The 17,927-nt window shown below is 36.6% G+C and overlaps 2 protein-coding genes across 2 annotated transcripts in view; one reads left to right on the forward strand and one right to left on the reverse strand.

Moving 5' to 3' along the window:
- LOC141433735 (solute carrier family 7 member 14) overlaps nucleotides 1-17,927 on the reverse strand; it is a 126,364-nt gene that overhangs the window by 21,653 nt on the left and 86,784 nt on the right. The window lies entirely within an intron of this gene.
- Nucleotides 7,628-13,166, forward strand: LOC141433728 (uncharacterized; the record flags this gene model as incomplete). Its single annotated transcript, XM_074095823.1, is given in 3 exon segments — nucleotides 7,628-7,798; nucleotides 8,115-8,302; nucleotides 12,627-13,166. Coding segments are annotated over 2 exon segments (303 nt in total). The 5' UTR covers nucleotides 7,628-7,798; nucleotides 8,115-8,140.

The following is a 17,927-nucleotide window of genomic DNA, read 5'->3' on the forward strand; positions in this document are numbered from 1 at the left end:
AGTCATGATCAGGCATCTTGTAATCTTATAGCGCATGCTGTGCTGTGCCGAAATATCGAGCTTCTCTAAAATCAAGAAACGCGAACAAAACCTGAATTAAAATCATAAAAAATAGCATTTATCGTAATTAAATTAGTTAAAATTATCCGTAGGTATGTACATAGGTTCCTTGACTCAACACCTAATCACCCTATACTCGTACTATCGATCGATCGTAATCATATTGTAACTAACCCCCCCCTATAATAAAAACTTTTCTGTCTTCCCTCCAGCTAAACCTAAAGCTAACTGCTAACAACTCAAAAGCTCAAAAGCTAAACCTAAAGCTAAACCTACCTGAAGTTCAACCTAAAGTTCAAACTCCTGAATCTGAAGCTAACTGCTAATTTAATCAAAACTCCTAAGCTCAAGCTATGACCTACCTATGTGCAGCCTACCTATATAACTAGAGCTTATGAATCCTACTGAGCTGTTTGAAACCTACTATATGATAGCGTGATGATGTGAATTGGCCATGTGATCGTCTAGTGGTTGTCTAGTGCCTAAATAAAATGATTGACCCTTCGTTGTGTCCGTCCTAGGTAACCCATACGGTACTTTTAGTGAAGAAGTAAAGATTGGTTGGTCTGAATTTAAGCTACAACTAATTATCTACCTACCTATAACGCAGCTAAGAACACATTACTAGAAAATAACTAATTTGACGAGGAATATAGAATGCTGTAGTATGTTATGGAATGCTGTTAGGGGAACAGGGGCAAGTTGTATCCATGACTACTTGAGAGGAACAAGTATAGCTATAAAGTATGACCTTCTGAAATAAAGCGCATTAATAAATGCTTATGGTAGAACATAGTAAAATATCTAAGATTTAAGGAGATTAACCTAGTGATTATATAGGTCTGTGAAGTTTATTAAAATCATGACTTTTAAGACACTTAGCTATAATAACAAACCAAGATTTCTGAAATGCTAAGAAGGGAAGAACACAGGATTAGTAAAAACACAGTGTAAAATAAAAACAGTAAAATAAGCCAAATGAAAACAGTTTAATAAAACACAAACAAAATGAGAATAAAATAATGTTTCCTTTTGCTATAGTATAATGGGGATATACAGAATACTACCCACACTATAAGGATATTATGTGAGCGATAGGTAAAACAGGAATATGGTATTATAAGTTTTCCATTTTACTTCAGCAATTGGAAATAAGCACACAGAATTAAATGGATTAGTTAAGTAAATAAAGAGCATTCTAGGGCTCAAATGCAGGATAATAAAGTTGTATATAGGTAATATACTTATGTGTCCACCAGGTGATAAAATTCATAAAGTCGGTATATACAAGTCAATTAGAAATAGCATTTGGGTTTTCCTTCCTATAATATAATGGTATGGCAAAAGTACTCTTGCTATAAATAGTTTATTTAATTGATAAATTAACCATAAGAATTTATATGATTTCTATTTAATAATAAAAGCTCACAACAACATTCCAGTGATTAGTTAGTCAATAGTATACAGCAAATTCTCATCCGCCTACCAGTTCTAATTTTTAGCTTTGTTAGTTCCACAATGGTGGAATTCTGGACTCAAGTGCAAGCTAAAATGTTGTACCTAGGTAAAGTATATAATCACAAGCGATAATGCTTGAGAGTTGTTTGTAGATGAAATATATTTTTCTTTGCTATAATATATTAATGTACTAGGTGTTAGGTTTACTCTTACTATAGCTTGTATTTGAATTGATTGAATACTCATGAAGAATTATAGGATTTATTTGGGAATAATCTACATCACCAATTTCAACGATTAATTATAAGCTTGAGGTTAATGTAGAAAGGGTTAATATATATATATATATTATATGTATAACCCCCCCTTACCTCCTACCGTTTATAGACCGGGGTGGTAGATAATAAATCGGGTATTCTTATCTTACCAAGTAAAGGCAGATTGTTAGTTTTGCAGGTAAGTAGTATTCATTCACTACCTATAGAATACCAACCAACTTAATATCTATTGGATGGAGGTAATGGTCTCCCCGTCTGTACAGTTAAACACAATATAAGTTACCCACTTTAAGAATACTGCAATTAATTATATTATTGTTTTGTAAGAATCTGTCGATAGCAGATAGTTTATACATTTACGATTTATTCAGTCTGGCTCTCAGTACATGAATAGCGTTCCCCTGTCAAGAATAGAACTTTGCTACATGCCTAGCTTTGACCAAATATAACACATAAATGTCGAGAATTTTCTTTGGATGGAATTATTAGTAGGTATCCCATAATTGTGTCAACCTCAGACATAGAAACTTTAATAGATTATTTTTCCATTATTTTTCTATTAAGTCCCTAAGCACACATATAATATATGTATATATATATCGCACACAACAGTAAATGAGTAAAGTTAACAAGGGCGTACTTACATGACTCGTTGCAAGATAAAAAATACATATCTGACCTCACAGTTCCTGGTTCCTGGGTAATGGTGACCGCGGAGATCCTAGCGGGGTTTTCGTTAGCACCGCAAGGTATCCAACCCGAGCTCAAATCAGACCTCACAGAATAAAGAACTAAGCTGGAAGACTAGCAGCGAAAGAACCGAAACAAAAACGCGAGAGCATTGCCCAGCGACATCAGACTCCCCGCCGGCCTGCCAGCCTATTTACGATCAAAGATTCAAGAGACGGGAGGACTAATAGCGAAAGAACAAACAAAAACGCATGGGTACTCCCAGCGACATCGGCCTCCAATACCGATCCCCAAGCTCCATCATCATCAATCAAATTAACAAAAACGCGCAAATCACCCAGCAGCGCAACGACCTTCTCTTCCAAAATTCCAGAACCGAATGCCCCCCAAAACCTCCATTTTTCTTTTTCCCCGATCGATAATTGAAGAACCTTCCAGTTTGAATCGAGCCGCGAAAAGTCCCAAAGCAATAGCGTTTGTCAGAGTAAGAGCGAGACAGGTATACGACTCTGAATAATGAACGACGAACGAAACTGAAGGTTGATTTTAAACAACATGTAAAAGAGATAAACGATGAGATGAGATAGTCATATTAATTTAAAACACCGAACGATGAATGGAAGCGAAGGTTAGTTCTAAGTTTGAATAATGTATAGAGCTGTGAAAAACGAAGAGCTTTATTGTTTTATCATCAAGTATATTATATTTCATTGAATCCATGTATTCACTTGTGGTTAAATATAGTCATCCTTTCTTTTCATGTGATTATTTAGGTAAATAAATAAGCGATTCTCCAAATAATAGAGACCAGACGTGGTAAACAACAGAGGCTTATTTATTACATGTGAACTTTGCAGTAGTTATTTAATTTTATGTTTATTTATTTTTATTCATATATTTGTGAACGAAGCGGTACAAGATGTCTCTTGTTCCGTTTCAATATCACTTGAGTTGTTTCAATTTATGTCGGCCAACAGAATGCAGCAATCATCAGTAGTACAGTGCACCGTAGCTCTAAACGGGTGATCCGATTTGAATACGGTTTTTTTAATTGAAAGCCGGCTTTTAGGAATAGTTCTTAGATATCAAAAGAGACAAAAAAGACAAAATCAGTTCAGCCATTTTTGAGATATTGAGCTTTGAAGTGATAAATTCTGGGGGTTTTCCAACTTTTTATTGGTTAGGTTACTTTTGGCAAACAAATTATGAGACATTTCCCCTCTATCGGTGAACTGCTCTGTGGCCTGCCCGCTTTACAAACAAACATCTTGTCATATTTGCCTTGCAAATAAGTGCCTCATATTTTTGATAACACTTGGGTTAAGCTGTCCTGGGTGAGGCTCGGAATATGGTCTAGTGTGTTTAGCTTCAGTAAAAGCTGCGCCACACATATAGGTAGTTACTTACTGACCTAATAATAATAAATATACGTACTTAGTTTATTATACAGGGTAAAAAAAAGATCGGTCCTGGAGGAACTACTTTAAACTCTTATGAACTTTCACTTAAAGGAAGCATTGATTTATTTAGTTAGTTTATTATATATTACATACAATGTAATATAATACTTTTAAAAATAAACAAAACTGCTGTGAAGTATTTTCTTAAATATAATCAAATTGTGTTTTCGTGATTACATGTTCTTCGTATTAGAATTGACGATAAGATAAAATTAAAGTTAGATTTCAGGTTTATTTTTATTTCAAAGACATCATTGAACAATCAGGTGCGTGAAATTCTTAAACCACACTACTAGCCTAGGCTAGCGTGGATTAAAACCCGGCCCTCGAATTTTAATTACAGACCTTGGCTATAAACGGGAAGCATAAAGGCGATTGATGGTTATTTATCAAGGACATTTTAACCGTATGTCGTTCTTACACTTTAAGATATTGATATAGTACAAGGAGTCGTTTAGGCGCGACGAAATGAAGTGATCGCCGACTAGGTCGTACCATAAACTTGGCAATGTTCTTAGTACCAGAATTTACTAGCAACTTTGTATAAAAATAGGGGTGTGGGTAGCCAGTAAAAGCAGCGTTAGAAATTTGAATATTAGTACGACATACATTTTATTGACTTCCCGTTCGAGCAATAGTTATCCCATCAAAACATAAATGAGAAATAAGAGCCAAGTTCAATATTATAATTAAATGCCTTGATTTTAGACTTAACACCGGTGAACTTGGCACCTTGGCACTTGGCACCCATTTAGATCTCACTTCTTTTGTCGTTTAAGTCAAAGGCATATATAATTATGTTGAACTTGGCTCTTATTTCACATTTATGTTTTGATGGGATATCAATAACTTTTAACTTTTTGTACACAAATAATTTAATTTAAAAATTATAAAAATGTAATAGTTTCTGATTTATTCCTTTGTGTTTACCCAACTACCTATCTAGATCAACTTTCTAGGTCATCTGGAACTGGGTTAGAATTTTGATCTATAGGTGAGTCAGTGATAAAAATTACGATTTTTGGATGTTAATATCTAAATAACCGTTTGAAGTGTGTTTATGAAATTTAGAGAACATATGTATCTTACAAGTCTCAATAAATAAGCCAAACTTGACATGTTTATGTAAAATAGTTTTGAGTTAAGAGACGCTCAAAAGTGGCTCCAAATGGTTCGGGTAAAATTACACACGGTGCTGCTCGCCAGTTCTGTTAGCTTGAACTTGGCATGACACGCTGCCGCGTGCCTAGATTGTTACGATTTGAATTAACCATAAAAATACGCACCAATCAAGCCTCTTTCTTTATTAGGTCCACGAATTAGGCTGTAAACGAATTTCATGACGCTATTTTTTGCGAACGCCCGCCTTTTGCCGACTGGACTTCGCTCAGTGCATTCAATGCATTTAATTAATCACATGAATTTCACCCAGTGTTCTAAACGCAAATAAGCGTTCATTAGCGATTACGATTAACAGTAATACAGCCACGGTAAGTTGAACTTACAGTAAGTAGATGTCAAAAGTAGAGCCTTTAAAATTTTTATGAATTTGCGCAAAATTTCAGGTTGGGATTGTGGAGTTTTACAAAGGTGCCATCAGCCAAATATGTTGTAAAGTTGATAATCATTTTCATATAATAAGACAATAATGCCAATAGACATGTCTGTCAACTTGAATGTTCGACTTTAACGACATTTTCATTTGGTAGGAACTTGTTTAAAAATTGATAACCACTTATTTGGCTCATGGTACATCCGGATACCCTTAAAATCCCACTAATATTATAAATGCTAAAGTTTGTAAGTCTGTTTGTTTGTTTTTTAGCTTGTTTGTTTATTTGTTACTTTATCACGTCTGAACTTTTACACCGGCTTAAATGAAATAAGGTATACATACAGATAGTTTGAGTCTCGGGGAAAGACAAAATAGTTTTTATCCCGGAAAATTGCATAGTTCTAGTAACCGAATTCTACGCTGAAGGAGTCGCGGGTAACGGCTAGTATCGGAATAAAAGTAAGTAGTATTAGATAGAGCATTATATAATACTCACAAGATCTAGCTACCTACATATCAAATTTCATTCAAATCCATCCAGCAGTTTTTACTAGAAAGAAACCAACAAATAGGCTTCCACAAAATCTCATTTTCCACAATCAGTATGTTAATAAATAGGTTAGTAAAAATAAAACTCACCCAGGAACTAAGCTCCAATTTCAAAGCTTCAGTTGATTTTACGCAGTTACTAATTATTAAATATTTTATGCTTTATTTGTCTCGACAATACCAGCAGAGTTTAAGTGACTTTTGTTTAGTTAGTTGCTTCAACTACGCTTTCCATATGGGCGTATTTATGTTAATTTTAGTAGCACAATTAAATCTAAATATGAAAACTGACACGAATCTCGCTTGTTGGTTAAATATGTACAAAACGGGAATTTATTCAATTTTCTCGCGACAAGAAGCATTGTTCTACCTTAGCTTTATATGTATATGATTGATCTGTTTTGCCCTTGTTTTGCCTTCATGCTTATGCATAATCTTTTTTGCATATTTATTTAATTTTTCGTGCTTAAATATATGGTAATTGTAATAACATTTGAAAAAAAAACAGAAAAGAAACGCAACGAATAGAATCTGGGTTGTAGCCAGTCCGGGGCGCGTGCTGCACCCCTACACCACCTCACCGCTAATATTAGGTATATTTTTTGGATTTCATAGCCGAAATGGGAAAAAATACAGTCATTGTTATTTCACATTGGTCTGTCCGTATATCCGCAGCTTAGCTCAGAGACTTTTAGGACTAGAAAGCCGTAATAAACAAACACGGCGGACGTATACAAACAAGTTATTACACTGATAAAATCACACGGGCAAAATAAAAAATAGGGTCGTCATTCCTTCATTACTCGTCAAATGGATTCTTTTTTTTTTCTTTCTCTGATAAGTACATGTTTCAAAAAAATTGAGAGTGAGTAAAACCATTCCTTGCTTTAAAGATCCGTTTGCGAAGTATCCAATTGTAATTTGCAAATTTTGTCACATGTAAAAAAAACTATGCAGACACGAAGTTCATGTTTGCCCGTGCAAGAACACAGCAAAGCCGTAACAAAACAAATTAATACACAAAAGGCTTCGGCAACAAATAAATCTAGATGCTTGTTTGTTTTCAACCGCAATACGTTCGAAAACTAGAATCCACTACATGAGAAACTAAATTCATTTAACTTGCACCGCTGTCGCGCACGAGCAAAATACTCATTAATTTTTGCAGATGTTCGTAACAGACAAATTAATTAACAAAGCTCCCAATTATTCCAATAAAATAAATTACAAAATGGATTGTTTCATAAAACCGTCATGTCAGAAAAAAATTGTAAAACTTAAGTACCTAGTGCAACAAAAAGTAAGAAATAACTTATTTACTACCTATATATATGAAATAAATATCATTCTGAATTCAACGGGTTTGTTTAACGTTTTTTCGACATTTATTTTCTTCACTATCGTTTCGGCAAGTATTATTAAAGAGATGATGCTCAGAACCCTGTAACCACAATTTTATGGAATCTATTGACAATACAAATGAAACGAATACAAAATTCAGATCTATTGTCAAGACATTAATATCTAAAGGCGTATTATAAAGTTAATGATTATATCATGGACAGGGATATGATGTTGTCGCCACCGTGGTGATTATGCGACGACGTTGGCAACACCGGGTGTGACGTATCCAGAGCTGTCAGATTGCACGTTTTAAAAAAAGCCAGACGGACGGCGGGAGCTCACTTTGCTCTCATCATTGGCAGCCAACGGACGATCCAGCCAGTACACGCAGCAGCTCAGTATAAGTACCTTGTATCGATCACTCACTCCCTAATTATTATATGTATATCCGTGTAATCTATTTAAAGATATTGTTCATACATAGATACTCTAATTAAAAATAGATAATTCCCAAGTACATTGAGAATATGAATTTAATATATGTGATGTGCCTTTCTTGTATATTTGATTGTTCAGTACACCTGTACCTAATATTAATTTCTATGTAGGATAGATATAGCTACGTCCCTTGCATACTTAAGTGCAGTTTAAGTAATCAGAGTCGAAATGATGGTATTGAAATAAATGTGTTCTATACTATTGGTTGTTTTATGTTATCAGAAGTGGGATAAACACGCGTCTACGTCATGCCACGCGCTCGGAAGCGGAAGCGAACGCAGCGGCACACGAGGAGCCGCTCAACCAGTTCCAGTACGTCCGTGCCTTCGTCCAGCTCGTCGAGCTCGAGCAGCAGCAGTGGGCAGAGGTCGAGGCAAAGGAGAAGAAAGGACCGTAAGCAGTCACAAACTGTGAGTCAAAATGTGATATTATCATCAGTGATCCCCGAATACGACCCTTTGGTAGATAATATAGACATGTGGCTTAATGTGGTCCAAGCAAATGCTCGAGCGTTCGGCTGGTCAGATAATATGGTTAAGTACCAAGCGTTGCAAAAATTGAGAAATTCTGCTAAAACGTGGCTAGATTCCTTGCAAAAAAATGAGACTAGGTGGACTACGTGGAGGTGGAGGCAGTGGCGTAATACTTTGTCTGATACGTTTCAAACAAAGCGTTGTATGTACAAATTAATTAAACAATTAGTGGACACTAAACCGACTAACAATCAATCCTTGTACGAATTCTTTTTCCAGCAAAAAGGAAAGATAGACAGGCTGCAGTTAGGATTTACCGAGAGGGATATTGTTTCAATAATCGTAGGCTCAATCGGAGATAGTAGTATAAGCACGGCAGCTGATGCAGGCAATTTTAAGTATTGTGATGATTTGGCAGCCTTCTTGCACGGCAAAATCCACACAGTTACAGATACGACAAAACCACAATCTATTCAAAAAACTTTTACGCTTCCTAAGCCAGTGCTGCAACGTCATGGACAATCTAGTCACAATAATAACGATAAAGGTGCTACAAGCGGAGCATCAGAGCCTGCTACTAGTACCAACACCACGCATACTAACATTGCCTGTTATCGTTGTGGTGACGTAGGACATAGACGGAATAACTGTTCAATAAAAGACACTGTACGTTGTACCTCTTGTAGCAGAGTAGGTCATTTAGAAGCGGCATGTAGGACTAAGTTAAAACCTAAACCTGAAAAAGAGGCCGAAGTTAAAATGATTTCAGCCTCTCAATCAAAACAAAAATTTTATAAGAAGGTAGATTTGAATAATACGGAATGCAAGGCGTTCTTTGATATGGGTAGTGATTGTTCCCTCATTACTACGCAATTAGTAAAACATTGCCAATTAAAGAGTTTTAGTCTAAATAAACCTGTTAATCTAGTTGGTTTTACAAATGAGTCATCGGTTCAAGTCAGCCGAGCTGTAGTAACAACTCTAAAGGTCGATACTATAGAATTATTAATTACGTTGTATGTTGTAGATACGTTATCCGGGTGCGAGTTATTAATTGGACGTAATTTTACAGAGGACTCTAGTATAATGTATTCTCGTGTTGGGGATGTGCTGACTTTTGAACCAGTTTGTAATTTGAATATTAATATTGTCGATAGCGACTTGTTTAGCGGCATTCCTCATGAACATTTACCGTTATTAAAAAATATTTTTACAAAATACCCTCAATGTATTTCCAAAGATTTGTCCAGTTTAGGCAAAACATCTTGTGTCGAGTTATCAATTGAACTCACGTCGGACAAACCGGTTTTTCAGCGACCATACAGAATGTCGGAATCGGAAAAGGTTGTTACACGGGAATTAATTGATGACTTGCTTAAAAATGGCATAATTCGCAACAGTTGCTCTTCTTATGCTAGCCCAGTCCTTTTAGTCGAAAAATCATCCGGAGGTAAGCGTCTGTGTATAGATTATCGGCAGTTAAATAAAATAACCGTTAAAGAAAAATATCCCATGCCAGTAATCGAAGATCTTGTAGATCGATTACGCGGTTGTAAGTATTACACCTCTTTAGACTTAAAAAGTGGGTACTACCAGATTGGTATAAATCCGAAGGACGCGCACAAAACTGCATTCGTAACACCTGATGGCCATTTCGAATTTATAAGAATGCCTTTCGGTCTTTGCAATGGACCATCAGTGTTTCAAAGATTGATGAATACAGTTTTGGGTAATTTACGTTTTGGTAGGGTTATCTGTTACATGGATGACGTACTTATAGCCACAGAAACGCTGGAAGAAAACGCAGCGTGCTTAGAGATGGTGTTAGAACTTTTGGTAACTAACGGATTAACTATTAACCTTGATAAGTGCTCGTTTTTTCGTAGTAATACCACATTTTTGGGGTATGAAATATCTGAACGTGGTATACGTCCAAGTACAAGAAAACTAAAAGCAGTGACAGAATATCCTACGCCTAAAACTGTGCATCAGTTACGCCAATTTTTAGGATTGATTAATTATTTCAGAAAGTTTATAAGAAACTGCGCAATTCTTTGCAAACCACTAACTAACTTATTAAAAAAGGGGGTAGTTTGGTGTTGGGGTTCTGAACAAGAAGATACTGTAACAAAGTTAAAACGAGAACTTGTCGATAACGCGGTACTTGATATTTTTAATCCTAAATTGCCGATTAACTTGTACACAGACGCTAGCCAAGACGGATTAGGATGTATTCTAATGCAAGAAACCGACAAAGGTGAGAGGCCAGTTCATTTTTATAGCCGCCAAACTACCAATGATGAAAAAAAACTCCACTCTTTTGAACTTGAGCTCTTAGCAATCGTAGTAGGACTACAGAAGTTCCGGCATTACCTAATAGGTACACATTTTAAAATTACTACAGATTGTAATGCGGTGAAACATGCATTGAGTAAACAACAAATAGTACCACGTATAAGTAGGTGGGTTTTGTATACTCAAGAGTTCACGTTTGACGTGATCCATAGGGCAGGGTGTCAGATGCAGCATGTAGATGCATTAAGCAGGAATCCTGTACGTGACGATACAGTTAAAGATTCAGCTATTATGTCCATCACGGAAGGCGATTGGTTGTTAGCTATACAATTACAGGATCCAGGGATTTGTAGTATCCGCGAAATCTTACTGTCAGGTGAGGCCGAAGCGAATAAAAAGATTTTTAAAGAATACGAGGTTTTAGGCAACAAGGTGTACCGACGCACTGAATATGGTAGGCGGTGGTTAGTTCCAAAACGTTGTATTTGGTATGTAATACGAGCTAATCATGACGACGTGGGGCATTTCGCAGTGGATAAGACCATTGAAAGAATTCGATCAAAATATTGGTTTCCTCGATTAAAAAAAACTGTTTCAAAATATATTAAAAACTGTTTAAACTGTATATATTACAAAAATATTCATGGTAAAAAACCAGGAAAATTATACCCGATTCCAAAGTACGCCAGACCTTTTCATACCCTCCACGTTGATCATCTCGGTCCCTTTGTAAAAACTACCCAGCAAAATAGCTATTTATTAGTACTTGTCGATTCATTTACAAAGTTCGTGTTTATTTCTGCTGTGAAAAATACAAAAAGTATTGTTACGATTAACGAGCTACAGAAAATATTTAAGGTATTTGGGAATCCTAAAAGATTGATTTGTGATGCCGGAAGTGCATTCACTTCCAAATTATTCGCTGAATTTTGCAACGCTAGGAATATAAGAGCTCATGTTATCGCGACCGCCATGGCCCGCTCGAACGGCCAGGTCGAACGCTATAACCAGACTGTCCTGGAGGCATTACGAAGCTTGGGCGCAGACACAGAAAATAATAAATGGGACCTACATATCACTACCATACAGCAAGGTATCAACAGCACTATAAATAAAACTACAGCCGCTGTGCCCAGCGAGGTGTTTTTTGGATATAGGATTCGGATGGATAGTGACGCAGCTATAGATGATGGTACTGAGCAGCCCATTGACGTCACAGCATTAAGAAATAGAGTAGATTTAAATATCAAAAAGGATGCTGAGCGCCAAAAGGCATATTTTGACGCAAAAAGAAAAGAAGCGGCCCAGTATAAAGTGGGTGATCTGGTCGTACTGAAAATTCCGAGCCAGTCAAATGACGGCCAGAGTACCAAACTATTGCCACTATTTAAAGGCCCGTTTCAAGTCACAGAGGTTCTGGGACATGATAGGTACAAAGTCGCAGACTTAAGAGGCGCTGAAAGAAGTTCAAAAAAATATGATGGCATCGCCTGCATCGAAAACATGAAGCCATGGATTCGAATAGCAGAATAACAAGCCACCGGATGTTGTCGATACATATATTTAAGGTAAAGCATTGCATTATGATAAACTTAAAATTAAATTAAAGACTTGTTGTGTTAGTAAATGAAAACAATCTTTATTTCAGGCAAAATATTTTTCAATTCTTAATACAATAATGAGCAAAGTACAATTAATTTATGAACTAGCGGCCTAATGCTTCCAGCTCTGAACATTCCTTAAAAAGTGAATTGTATAACATGCAATAGGAATCTGTGATGAACGCTGTTGCATTGGGAATTTGGTGATACACGGCTAGAGTAAATATTAAACGTTACTTAGTCCAAACCAAGAGTCTCAAACAATTCACTTATTTACGGTTGGAGTTGGAAGTGAAAGCAAAGCAGACTAGGTCTAGCGACCATGACCTTACAATTTATAAAACACAGTGCATTTATGTTCACAGCTGCCGCATCAGGCCCCAACGACGTTCGAGGACGAACTCGTCCTCAGGACGGCCGGATGTTGTCGCCACCGTGGTGATTATGCGACGACGTTGGCAACACCGGGTGTGACGTATCCAGAGCTGTCAGATTGCACGTTTTAAAAAAGCCAGACGGACGGCGGGAGCTCACTTTTGCTCTCATCATTGGCAGCCAACGGACGATCCAGCCAGTACACGCAGCAGCTCAGTATAAGTACCTTGTATCGATCACTCACTCCCTAATTATTATATGTATATCCGTGTAATCTATTTAAAGATATTGTTCATACATAGATACTCTAATTAAAAATAGATAATTCCCAAGTACATTGAGAATATGAATTTAATATATGTGATGTGCCTTTCTTGTATATTTGATTGTTCAGTACACCTGTACCTAATATTAATTTCTATGTAGGATAGATATAGCTACGTCCCTTGCATACTTAAGTGCAGTTTAAGTAATCAGAGTCGAAATGATGGTATTGAAATAAATGTGTTCTATATTATTGGTTGTTTTATGTTAATTTGGAAATAATTCCGATCCGCATTAGCGATCCCTTCAAATAGTGAACCCGCTGTGTTAATAATAAAGTTGTGTTAAATACTTGTGATGTGTAGATATCATTTAATAATATATTGTAAATCTGTTTAAAAAATATATACCTCGTTAAGTTTTTTGCCGGATTCTTCTCAACAGACGTTTTTCAGAACCGGTGGTAGTTTTATTTTGACATTCATAAGTGCTTGTTATAGCCTAAATTGAATATAGATATTTTGACTTTGACTTTGAATACCGATACTAAATCTAGCATGATCAAAATTCTCGCTATATTTATCCTTCCGCTTGTTGGGCTAATGAACGTGGGATGGTAATGGCGTTTAACTGAGCGAATGTTCAGCTTGAAACCTTCTATGTGTTGGTAACGAGACGAAATATATCCTACTATAATACGAGTATTATAAATACGAAAGTTTGTGAGTGAGTGAGACGCTGAATCGGCTGGACGGATTTGGATGAAATTTAGTAAGTAGATAGCTGGACATCTGGAATAAAAGATAGGCTACTTTTTATTCCGATAACGGGATAGGGATAAAATCTCGAAACAACAACCGCTGGGCTTAGACTCATGAAATTCGACATGATTGTTTTTAATGTAATGTCAATGAAAACCGCGATTTAATTTACGGGAGTTCCCACGGGATTTCTTTTTAAATCCCGAAATTTCAATTTGGCTGCTGGATCTAATGATTTGCGTGCGCGTAGCCGCGGATAAACACTAGTAATAAATAAAATAATAATAAACAAATATCATGGGACACTTGACACCAATTGACCTAGTCCCAACTAAGCAAAGCTTGTACTATGTATACTAGGCAATGGATAAACGTACTTATATAGATAAATACATACTTAAATACATATTAAACATCCAAGACCCGAGAACAAATATTCGTATTATTCATACAAATATCTGCCCCGGCCGGGAATCGAACCCGGGACCTCAAGCTTCGTAGTCCGTCGTCTATATTTAATATAAATACCCGTCAGTATCATGGTTCTTTCATTACGCACCTGTCTATATAATCCTGTTAGCGTTGACGTGCACTACACGTGACCAAAAACCTTGATTTTCGATGAAAGGCGATACGATACAGGCTGAATTTAAAATGAGCCCTGCTACAAGTTTATGAGATACGTCATGACAGCAAATTAACGTTAGATATGGGTGTTTTTCTTTTTTCTGTACTGCATCCATTCCACTGTATAAATGCGTTTATTCAATACGAAATAATCCATTTTATAATCTTGTATTTTTTTAGCTTTGCTCGTTTTCATACTTTAATGCTTATATCTTTTACTTTCTGTTTAAGGCTTTTTCTTATTTTTTGTATACCATTTAATTTCCTTTACAGTTCAATTTGTAATTTACAGTTAGTTTTTTTTTATTATACGACTGGATGGCAAACGAGCAAGTGGGTCTCCTTATGGTAAGAGATCATCACCGCCCATAAACATCTGCAACACCAGGGGTATAGGGGGCTAAGATGGGATACCTCACGTGCCAGTAATTTCATCGGCTGTCTTACTCTCGACACCGAAACACAACAGTGCAAGCACTGCTGCTTCACGGCAGGATTAGTCTGGCTTTTAAATGATTTTGCTTTTTTTTTTTTTCGAGTTTGATTTTATGTCAATTGTATTCGATGATAGGTTGTTGATTTATTAATCACCTACCTACATTTACATACCTATTTCTAGCACAATTGTGTACATTGACACAAGAAATGACAAAAAAACAGAAAATAGGCTTTTTAACACGCTTGTTTTTAGGGTTCCGGAGCCAAAATGGCAAAAACGGAACCCTTATAGTTTCGCCATGTCTGTCTGTCTGTCCGTCCGCGACTTTTCAGGGACTACCAACGCTTCTATCAACCTGCGCTTCTATCTCGCGACTATCAACCTGGTTTGAGGGTGAATTGTTTGTTTTTTTTAACTTTTCAGCCAGTCGATGTTTCCTTAAAATATGTATACTTAGAGAATCATATTAATTTTTAGAAGTCAATTTTAGAATCGTACAAAACCTCGCCCAGCTCTGTTATAGCAGCCGCAATGACCATTCAATGTTGACATAATTCGACCCAACTTTTTCAATTTAGCTCTTCCGACTTCGGGAGTAATCCTTAGCGGAACCAATGGAGCAATTTAATTGAAGCTTCCAAATTATCTTAGCTTATTTAAAACGAAATTTCTACGTCAGATAATAACGAAGCATTGAATGTTTAAAAGTACATGTTATCTGAACATTGGAAGAGATTAAAAGTTATCTCTTTAAGAATAAGATTCGTTGTACGTTCCAAAGGGTTTGTAAGTTACTACATTTAGCGATTGAACGGTTTCTAGCATGGAAACTGGAATGGATTTTTTTTTCCATCAAATTTGAGTTTATTTTTTCATTGCAGCAGGGTAAAGATGTGAAACACGGACGTCGCATGGTGTATTTCAATCTTGTATCTAACGAAAATGGGCGGTGGTGATCTCTTACCATCGAGACCCACTTGCTCGTTTGCCATCCAGTCGAAAAAAAAAATGTTAGAAAACCTCCGACTTTGTCACTTCAAAGTTCAATATCTCAAAAACGGCTAAACCTATTTTGATGAAACATGTCTAAGAACCATCACTAGAAAACCTCCTTTAAAATAATAAAAAAACGCATTCAAATTTAAGCTACGGTGCTGCAGCCAGACACACAGATAGACAGACAGACAGACACACATAGCGGTCAAACTTAAAACACCCCTCTTTTTGCGTCGGGGGTTGATAATAGGGATTTTTTTCTCGACTAAGCCCATGGTGTGGGAATAGGTGGGAAACTCATATTTAAAATACCACAAACGGGACATATCACGCTAAACACCCAAGTAATATTTACCTCGATGTTTCGACCAATTATCGTCACTTTTTTTTACAGTCGTGACAACCGACGCTGTTGAGTAAGGAACAATAGTAATATACCAAACAAATTTCCAACCATTTGTTTAATATTAGTCGTATAAATAATTAATTTATGGACCGTCGGGTGGGTTTGTCGTACGTTTGATTGATGGTCACTAAATTTCCTGCGTCTCGGCCACTCTAGCCAGACCCTTGACGTTTGCCTCATGTCAGGATCTAAGTAGGAATCGCTGATTGCGTAGGCGGCAGAGAGGTCGTGATAGACTGGTTGTCTGAGCCCTATTAATCTTATCATGTCGGCGAGGCATCTTGGCGGCTTTTAAGGCAACACGTCGGTTAATATTGGATGAAATTGGTGTAATGTCGCAGGAAACTTGTCTGACTTAATCTGATAGAAGGCATCTTTGTGTGGATATTTTTGATTTGAGAAGTACAGCTAATAAGCTAACTCTACCCACAGAACCAATTAATAGAAGGAATAAACATTTTATTGCATGAAATGTTATTGCTGGCATTTCCTTCCAGACTCGATTTCCACTCTTTTTACACTACTGCTCCAAGGAGTGTCATGTTTTCGAGAGAATTGGTATCGTAAGGTCTTTTTGACGTTAAAGTCCTGCTTGTGATTGGCTCATTTAGTTACAAAAGCAATCACAAATGTGACATTAATATCAAAGTGGGACCTCGCCATGCTAGCGCCAACTTGTAAAGAGACGTGTACCCACCTTTTGCACGTTAGGTGTGCATTTTCACTAAAACATGTGTGTACGCGCATAGTTAAGGAAAAGTTAAATATTGTCAGTTTGTGACGTTTTATTCCACATTCAATGTAAGGAAAATCGTCACAAAACTGACAACTTTTAACTTTACGCCGTTGCTAGGTTTTTTTATTAACTGAATGGCAAACGAGCAAGGGTCTCCTGATGATAAGAGATCACCACCGCCCATAGACACCTGCAACACCAGGGATTGCAGATGCGTTGCTAACCTAGAGGCCTAAGATGGGATACCTCAAGTGCCAGTGCTAGGTAGATGTTTAAATAAAATGCCCAGGTACTAACCAAATTGTCAATTAAACGTGGACCTTTATGTAGAAGTTTTGTTGGTAAGATTGTTTTTTTGGAGTCTTTTGTATTATATTTAAATTCCAAATTTTTACTTTTACGGTCATGCCGTAAAACTTAATGAAAAATACAAAACTGAAAAATCCATCCAATCCAACTGGGAAAATTTATTTAAGAATATAAACTTATAGAAAATACAATCATATACCTAGAGCTAAATACTACTAAATAATAAATCTACTAGCTGACTTAAATAATATTTTTTATTATAAAAAAAGACCGCCTCGAATCGTTCCTGGCGCAAAGGTGCCCAACACCGCTTGCCGCGTTCCCGCGTTGAACGGTGATAGATAGCCTTTGCATCCAATCTTAATTTGATTGCTTAATAACGATATCTCTTGTCCGGGTGAGTTCCAATGGAATGCCGAAAGTTTCTCGATGAGGGCTACGGTATAGATGTCGCCAGCGTCACTGCTTAAGTGGCTAAATAAGAAACAAACAAGCTGATATATGTGGTGCATAGGGAAAATTCGTGTCTGTACCGTTGACCAGCAGTGGTGTAGCGGTATTCACGCGGTACGGAATACCGAGGACCTGGGTTCGATTCCTAGTGCTGGTCTTATTTTTCTGGTTTTTCTGTGCATCTATATTTCAGTTTGTATTTTCAATGTATCAATGGTATTTTCGATTCGCAGTTGTATGATGTATGCAAGAACTCATCGCAACATCCTTCAATAGTTTTATTAAAACTGCCACCGAATT

The sequence above is a fragment of the Choristoneura fumiferana genome, chromosome Z, assembly GCF_025370935.1.
Source record: "Choristoneura fumiferana chromosome Z, NRCan_CFum_1, whole genome shotgun sequence".
NCBI classification, from domain to species: Eukaryota; Metazoa; Arthropoda; class Insecta; order Lepidoptera; family Tortricidae; genus Choristoneura; species Choristoneura fumiferana.